General features: G+C 41.1%; 1 protein-coding gene across 1 annotated transcript; it reads left to right on the top strand.

Annotated features, from left to right (window-relative positions):
- The first annotated feature begins 1865 nt into the window (after positions 1 to 1865).
- On the top strand, positions 1866 to 6321 carry LOC134851987 (uncharacterized). The gene is made up of 3 exons (XM_063868263.1): positions 1866 to 2063; positions 4110 to 4733; positions 4822 to 6321. Exons 1-3 carry the CDS (start codon positions 1866 to 1868, stop codon positions 6319 to 6321), a joined length of 2322 nt encoding a protein of 773 aa, XP_063724333.1.
- The last annotated feature ends 2622 nt before the right edge of the window (positions 6322 to 8943 follow it).

The following is an 8943-nucleotide window of genomic DNA, read 5'->3' as shown; positions in this document are numbered from 1 at the left end:
TCATAATATCAGTAGTGTTTGAGTTAAAATGGCTATGATTGTAGCTGCCAGCTCCCTTTATCACAGCCTGATAGATCTTGAGCAAGAGGAACGGAGAGACGCGCAGCAGAAGGTCTACGCAGTCCCCGGCCTTTCTTTGAACCCCAATACCTTGAACATGGGGAAGGATTTACGAGTTTTATTGGAACTGCAACCTCTGGCCAGTAAGCAGATTATTATCTGGCACGACGTGCTGAACAACAGCATATCCTCACATCGCACGAACAACTATACGCCCTGCCCACTTGATGAACTACTGGCGTATTTACAATCAAAGCGAAGACAAATTAGTGGCATTGTCTACTGCAGGAGAACGGGCACTCCCGATATTTTTGAGGATCTGCGGAAGACAGAGATAATCGTCATAAAAACAACTGGTAGCCTTATCTCTAGAAGGAAGAGACAGAATCCTGCGGTCCTCAGAGAGTATCTTCAACTGCACCAGTCAAGTGAATTGGAGTTGAAGTCACTACGGGTGGTGCTGTCCCATCGAGACCACCTGCCAGGCATTTTCTCAAGGATACGGGCCCAGACCAAGAAACCATCGCAGGGACGCCGCATGGCAAAGGCGCGGAGAGCGCAGGTGTTGGCTGGCAACTTCCAGCCGGAACCGAACGACCAATAAGGGGTAAGATTTTGTTGTGGCTGTTTTTTCTTTGCTGAGTGCCACATGAGTTTAAGTGCTCGTGGCCTGCAAAGAACAGATGACCGCAATTTTGCTGCCACCACCACTCCTTAGAATGTGCTTGAAAAGAAAACTCACTTGGAAACTTGCATTAGATTATTTAAAACATTTTAACAAATTTAATAGCAGTTTCCTGAGAATTAAATTTCTGAGAAAATGTCTCGATAACGACATTATACCAGACTTCTTACGGTTTCGCGTGCCTGATAACGGTGTTTTTTCAGATCAAGCGGTGCACAGCTTCCAACTGAGACTCTTGAGATCTGAGCTAAGCCAGGCAAGTGCGGATAGGGCCAAGGCATCGGGTAACCTAGTAAAAGCAAGAGAGGTAGTGAGAAGGGGTATAGATGAGAAGTGGTGGCCTTCGGTAATATTCTATCTGAACCGGCAAGCAAGATGTAGTGTCAATAACCTGATAAGCCGACACAAGAGAAAGCTTGAAAAACTTTCGCAAAGACAGGATAGAACATTAAAAAACTTGGATGAAAGGGCAGTTAGAATTTTAGATGAAGTGATTTTGCCGCTTTGGGTGCGGAAAGTCTTAAATTTTGGACCAAAACATCCGGTACGAGACAAATTCAAGGAAATTCACTTCCTTGCTGACATTGATGGGTTTTTGTCTGAACTGAAGTTAAATAAAATACCCGGAGAAAAATTATGTGAGATTGAAGCAGCTGCAAACAGATATGCTAATAATGTGAAACAAACCCCCTCTGACAAAGGTGTTGAAAAGTAATTGAAGGACAACGGTCTTCTGGCAGTGCCATTTGATAAGGGGGTGGGTTTTTGTGTAATGAAAAAGGAGACATATGAGAAAAAACTGAAAGACTTATTACAGGCAGAAAAATTTAATGAGAGGAAGAATCTGACAGACAGCGTGATTATGAAAATTGAAAAAGACATAAACATAGAATTACTCGCCATGAAATAAAAGGACGAGATTAGCGAAGCGATGTATAATAGGTTGAGATCAACGGGAGCGCAGTCGGCTAGACTGTATGGATTAGCAAAAGTACACAAACAAGGCACACCACTTCGTCCCGTCCTTTCTTTACCTGGTAGCTCATATGACAACCTAAATAAAACATTGGCAAAGTACTTTTATGAAACTGAGGGGGCAAACATAGAAACGAACACTCAAATGGCCAGGGAGATCTTGGAGAAAACTGAGTTGGACTCTGACGAGAGTATAATCTCCCTTGATGTAAAGAGTTTGTACACTAATGTCCCGCTCAAGGAAGCGAACGAAATAGCCCTGAGGAGGTTATATGAGCAAGTCAACCCTCCGGAAACATCTCGCAAGACTATGAAAAAACTAATGAAGTTGGCAGTGAGTAAGGTAAACTTGCAGTAATATTGGCTAATTTGTGGCTGAAAGAATACGAACCTGCATTAAAGAAAGAAGTACCAAAATTGACTGTGCTAAGTGAGGGTAACAAGGAAGTGTGCCCTAGATGTCAGAAAAAGGTGACATATCGGACAAAAGGAGTAGAATGCGAAGCTGGTTTGAATGGGTACCACTTAGGGTGTGGTAACATATTGGAATCCGAGTACGCAGACATCGCTGAAACAGTATGGTATTGCATGACTTGCAAAAAACAACAGGAAGCAGATCGGACTGTCAATGGTGTTAAAGTTTTTCTAAGATATGTGGACGACATAGTTAGAACGGTCAAGGGTGATCCTGGGGTAGTTCTCGAGGCTGCCAATAAGTTGCATCCAAACTTGCAGTTCACCATAGAAGAACTCGATAGTAACGGTAATTTGGCCTTTTTGGACTTAAATGTCAACGTGGATTCAGCAAAAAAGGTCACATGTGGTTGGTATTAAAAACCCACTGATACCGGCACCATTGTAAATTTCAGAGGCTGCGCACCTTTGCAGTACAAAAGAAACATTATTGAAGGGACGGTTCATAGGGTTTTCAGAAGTACCTCAACATGGGAGTATTTTGACCAAGGCATTGGAAAAAAAAATCGGAAACAATGGATTGAAAATCAATATCCGAAAAATTGGTCTGACAGGGTAGTGTATGAAACTCTTAACAAAATCATTGAGGGAAAGAAAAATTTAGAGGTGAAGGCATCAGAACCGAGAAATGATAAATGGTTGAAAGACTCACCACCCCTTCTTACAATGCAATATAGAGGCGATCCATCTCAACTGTTTGCTGCAAAGGTTCGGCTAATATTCGGGGCACAAATAATTTTTACAACAAGAAAAATGAAAACATGCTTGCCATCCCTCAAAACTTCCTTTGCTCGTGAACTGAGATCCAAAGTGGTGTACAAGCTTACATGTAGTGGATGTAACTCCACCTATGTCGGTCAGACAGTCCGACATTTAGCCACGAGGGTCGATGAACACCGCAAAGGGGACTCCCCAGTAGGACAACACTTGTTAGAATGTAATAAGGAGGTAGGCGGTACTGCTGAGCTGAAGTCAGAGATTATATCCCAAACAGCCAACACTCATAAGCTACTGACACTACTAGAGGCTTTGCATATTTGGAGGGAGAGGCCGAAGATCAACACACGCGATGAATTCAGGAGCCGGGAATTAACACTAAAATTATAGTCTATGTATAACATGGCTAAAAGTTAAAAAACTGACATGTCAGGATCAAAAATGTTCGCAAATCGAAATTTTATAAACAGAAAGAACAAAAAACTAAAAAATCTCAGAAACTTACAGGAAATTTATTTTCATGATCACGTAATTATATTATGTAATTAGAGTTGTTCAAATTTGATTGGTTAAAAAGTTTTAAAGCCTTTTTAGACACGTTTCTCATTTTTCAGATCTTTGAGTCAGATGACTAACTCGGGTCTTAACTGACGCTATTTTTATATTCTTTTTAATGTTAGTTTTTATACATTTTTTGTAATTTCTACACATCCATTTCCATTCCGGTTTTACAGGTGCTTTGTTTTTTAGATTGGCTGATGATGACTTTTATGTCGAAAACGTTTCTGGAATTTATTTTACATTGATCTGCCGTTTTTACCACTGTCTACATATCAATCTGTGTTATCCCTTTTAAACTTTTGAAGAAGATATTACAGCAAGACGGGATTTGGAAGATTTATTTGGATTACACAGCGGCTTTGTTAAAAGCGACAAATTGTCAACATTGTATTTTATTTTTGAAAAAGTGTCTGAGCAATGACTTAATTCCCCGCTTCCTCAAGTTTCGTATTCCTGAAAATGGTTGCTTTGAGGCAACAATGGTCCATAACTTTCAAAGAAGACAACTAAGACAATTGGTGTCGGAAGCACACCGGACAATGATCATGAGATCGGACCAGTTACGCAACGCCCGACAACTTCTGAAAGAAAAATGCACAGATTATTTACTTCTCTCTGTTGCTTGGCATTCGCGTAGGGGGGACGCCTTACTATTCATGATAGACACAACAAAAAACTTGTGGCACTGGCTGCCGAACAGGAAAAACCCTTGAGATCTGTGGGAAATACTGTCAAAATTATTGGTGATTTGGAGCCACCGAAGTATGTTATTGATCTGCTTTTATTGGGTCCCAAGCACCCTGTTCTGGACCAATTCAATGAGATGCATTTTTTGGCAGATATCGACAAAGTACTGGCTCAAATGAAAAATGATGACTCAAATATTGCTGCTATGAACGAAGTAAACGCGTTGACTGTTGGTTATCTCAAGCAGATGAAGAGACAGAGGCCTGACCGCGCAGTAAAAATGGTTACCTTATATCTCAAAAAGAACAAGTTGAAGGCGGTCCCTTTTGATAAGGGTGCTGGCTACTGTTTGATGTCTGCCGGAGATTATAGCGAACGACTCTTAGAAGTTCTGAATGGAGAACAGTTCAAGCCTTTCGATGATTCTAGAAAGAAGGATGCTTTAATTGCGATTGAGTCGACGTTCAATAGAAACCTCATGTCACTAGTTCGTGCGGGGAAGATCTCATCCGATTTATACAGTAAATGCAGATCTACGGGTGTTCAGCCGGCGAGACTGTATGGCCTGGCGAAAGTACATAAACAGAAAACACCTCTCCGTCCAGTTCTGTCTCTCCCGGGTTTGAAAGTTATGAGAATCTTACGAGAATCTTACCAACCAGTTGAGTAAATGGTTTGATAAAGCCAAAATAGAGACGTCTACTATCAATATCAAACGTGACTTGATGGAGGTGAGTTTAGAGGAAGACGAAGTTATTGTTTCTCTCGACGTCAAGAGCCTTTATACCAACGTCCCTGTCCTAGAGTCGATCGAGTTAGCAGCAGATATTCTCTATAATTCGGAGGAACTTCCTCCTGTTGATAAAGAAACTTTTAAAGATCTCATGAGAATGGCGGTTACAGACGTTTATTTTATGTGTGATGGCAGATGGTATATCCAAACTGATGGGGTAGCGATGGGTTCTTCTTTAGCAGTCATTCTTGCCAATATCTGGATGAAAAGTTTCGAAGAGAGAATCAGCAGACAACCACCTGATAACTTCAACAGCAATGGTTCAAAAGACAGCTATCCCTGTGGCACGTGCATGTTGGAGGTCCTGGATGAAGGTTTTTCTATTTGCTGTGATGACTGTGACCGATGGTTTCATCTTAAATGCACCAATTTAACCATCCGCCAGCTCAAAGGTATGGATGATAATTATTGGAATTGTGGTTGCGGTGCAGTATCGTCCAGACCTAAAGCAAAAAATTTTGGCAGGTACGTAGAGGACATCCTGCGTTCGGTCAAGGTTGTTGAGATTGATCGCCTGTTATCATATGTGAATACGCTACATCCAAATTTGGAGTTCACAATAGAATTACAGCTCAATGGGACGCTTCCTTTTCTCGATATGCTTATTAGACAGTCCGGCCGTACTATCAGCACAGAATGGTACAGCAAAGCTACAGACACTAGACTCACCCTTGGGTTTCACGCCTGTGCGCCAACAAAATACAAGAGGAACATTGTTCAGGGCACTTTGCACAGAATTGATCACTCCACTTCCACTTGGGAGGCCTTTGATAAAGGTTTGAGGAAAGCAAAAAATGATTGGGAAGCAAATCAGTTTTCTCCGGCTTTTTATGAAACCATAGTGACAGATTCTCTTCTTAAAATCAAGGAAAACCAGGACACGACCACACAAGCAACGACCAATTCAAAAAAGCCTGAAAGTATCGAGGAACCAGTTATCCGGCTCCAGTATCGAGGAAAAGTGTCTGATATTTTCGCGAAAAGGCTGCAAATTTGTGGTATTTCTACAATATTCACGATCCGCAAACTCAGAACCTGTCTTCCCACTTTGAAAACAGATTTCCCTAGGTATTTGACGAGTAGGGTGGTTTATGAGATATGTTGTCCAGGATGCAAATCCTGCTATGTTGGACAGACCGTCCGACACCTGATCACCCGAAAAATTGAACACCTTAGGGACTCTGCACCGTTATGTAGTCATCTAAAGGAATGCGGAGCAGACAAGGCTGCAGTTGAGGCGAGAATTTTAGACAGATGCTTAGACACGAATAAACTTTTGACCTTAGAAGCGCTTTATATTTCGAGGAGAAGACCTGCCCTCAACACGCGCGAGGAATACCGGCAGCGGTACCTCACAGTCAAGTTGTGAGGTTTTTTAAGTCCGTTTGTTTTAAACACATGACTAACTCGGGTCTTAACTGACGCTATTTTTATATTCTTTTTAATGTTAGTTTTTATACATTTTTTGTAATTTCTACACATCCATTTCCATTCCGGTTTTACAGGTGCTTTGTTTTTTAGATTAAATAGTTTTTTAGATTAAACTTATTAAATAGTTTAAGAAAGCATTGAAATGTCGACAAGACAGAAGATGTCAAAACAGAAGGAGGTATCAGACGAAGAAAATGAAGGTTCGTCTCATTTTGCTCAATGCTCCAACACAAATTGCAAAATATGGACACCACTCTGGATACCTAAATTTATGCCCTTGAAATACCTTCAGGATGATTTTCTATGCGGCTTCTGTTCATCTAAAACTGAGAAGAGGGTCAAAGCACTTGAGTCAGAAGTGGAGGAATTGAAGAAGATGATCAGCCCTGAAAACACAAAAAGCATCTCTGCTCCAGCTAAGCCAACAAGTTACTCGGAAATTCTCAAAAACCTGAAGTCAGAAGAGAGAGAACAAGAAAGGAGGGCCTGTAATGTCATAATTTCTGGCTCTAAGGCCGCAGAGAATGGCAAAAAACTAGTGCAAAATATTCTACATGAAACTTAAACAGTTGCTACTGATGGCTTAACCACCAAAAGGATCGGTAAAGTGAATGAAGATGGATTACAAATGCTTCTGGTAACCCTCGGATCAGCAGACGAGCGCAACAATCTTCTCAAAAAAGCAAGACTGCTCAGAGACAAGGAAAAATACAAGAATATCTTCCTGCAGCCTGACCTCACGAAAGACGAAAGAGCACGACAGTACACACTCAGATGTGACCTACGAAAAATCAGAGAAGAAAACCCTGAAAATGAGTACATTATTAGAGCGGGCAAAGTAGTCGAGAAAGAGCGGGCTTGACTGAAAGTTGCTTTATGGATTGTCGAAGGCGCAAAAAACACTCTAGACTTTACAAACTCAGAAGAACTTGACTATGACGTACTATTTCTCACTGAGACTTTTTCTATTAAGAACCTTGATATCAACAATTTCGTTACTTACAACATTCTTGCTAAAAAACTAGCCAGAGGACGCCCAAGTGGAGGTATTGCTATTTCCGTCAACAAGAGAATGAGATGCAGGGCTAAAATTTTCTTCCAGTCAGCAAATACACTTGGCGTTATCTTTGGGAACTTGAATGTGCATCTAATTGCTTCTTATTTTTGCCCCAATACTAACTTAGATCTCATCACCACAGACTTGGATAATTGCTTAGAACTTTGCTCAAACCAGAATCTTATTATCATGGGAGGCGATTTCAACTGTCGGGTTGACACTGGGAGCAGAGGTTTATCACTTTTGAAGCATCTGGAACTCTGGGGTTTATACTGTGCAAATGACCTAGGCAACTCCACGTACATCGCCCCAAATGGCAACAGTACAATTGATTTACTTTTCACTAACATAATGTTGCCTCTCTCAACAACAGTCGTGCCGAAGTTTATCACAAAACACCTATTAGTACAACTAAACGTTCCTTTCAGGTACGAAGAAGCGGATAATAAACCCAATCGGATCTGCAAAATTGATATCAGCGCGCTAGAAGCTGCCCTTCAGAGTATTCCCACTGATATCAACCGTTGGAGTGGTGAAAACATTAATACACATACGGAACTTTTCGTTACCGCCTTCAAAACAGCCGCAGTGTACCCACGGAAACGCATATCGGCACACTGGTTTGACAAAAAACTGTATGGAGTGCACAAAAAATTGAAGGTTTTGTATCAAAACAGGCGAAATGAAGCTGTCGCGTACCAAAATCACAAGAAAATCTACAAGAAGCTGTGTCAACAAAAGAAGTCTAGGTACTTAAAGAACAGAGAAGATAACATTATCGCAGTAGCAGAAACTGACAGACAACAATTCTGGAATATTTTAAAATCCAAGCCAAAAGTAGCTGAGACAAGTGCAATTATGATGCCGGTATGGGAAAACCACTTTACAGATGTTTATTACAGAGACACATCGCTAGTGCCGGTAAATAGTTTCTCCAATCTTGGGAATCACGACTATGCCTTCACAAACTGGGAATGCGACATCAACCTAAACAAAGACATAGAACTCTCTGAAGTAACATATCATACTAGTAAGGCACCAAATGGCAAGGCGGCAGGCACCGACGGTATAACGGCAGAAGCCTTAAAAACATCTTTTGGGGTTACGTTTTATCTCTTACTTGCACTTTTCCAGACGTGTTTCAAGTTTTCAGTCCTACCCGAGTGTTGGAAGACAGCGTTGGTGAAACCTCTTTACAAGCAAAAAGGAGAAAAAAGGGATCCAAACAACTATCGTGGTATCAGTCTATTACCTGCTCTATATAAGATTTTTACTGGGATTCTTTACACACGATTAATTGGCTGGATTGAAGAAAATTCTATATTACCAGAAACGCAGTTTGGGTTTAGAAAAGGTAGATCGACAGTTTCAGCTGTTAACGACCTCAAAAACAGTATACAAGACGATTTAGTCAATCACGGAAAGTGCTATGCTTGTTTTGTTGACTATCAGAAAGCATTCGACTCGGTGGACCGCAACCTTCTCATCGCAAAGTTACAAAAA

This window comes from Symsagittifera roscoffensis, chromosome 7 (genome assembly GCF_963678635.1).
Source record: "Symsagittifera roscoffensis chromosome 7, txSymRosc1.1, whole genome shotgun sequence".
Taxonomy (NCBI): domain Eukaryota; kingdom Metazoa; phylum Xenacoelomorpha; order Acoela; family Convolutidae; genus Symsagittifera; species Symsagittifera roscoffensis.
The sequence above is the reverse complement of the archived record's forward strand: the minus strand, read 5'-3'. Positions and strand labels throughout refer to the sequence as shown.

Bases quoted from the DNA above. Each gene is read 5' to 3' on its own strand.
- LOC134851987 (XM_063868263.1), top strand. From the start codon at position 1,866: ATGGCCAGGGAGATCTTGGAGAAAACTGAGTTGGACTCTGACGAGAGT. The intron at 2,064-4,109 runs GTAAACTTGCAG...GCATTCGCGTAG, and splicing joins TGAAGTTGGCAGTGAGTAAG to GGGGGACGCCTTACTATTCA. The intron at 4,734-4,821 runs GTACATAAACAG...CTTACCAACCAG, and splicing joins GACTGTATGGCCTGGCGAAA to TTGAGTAAATGGTTTGATAA.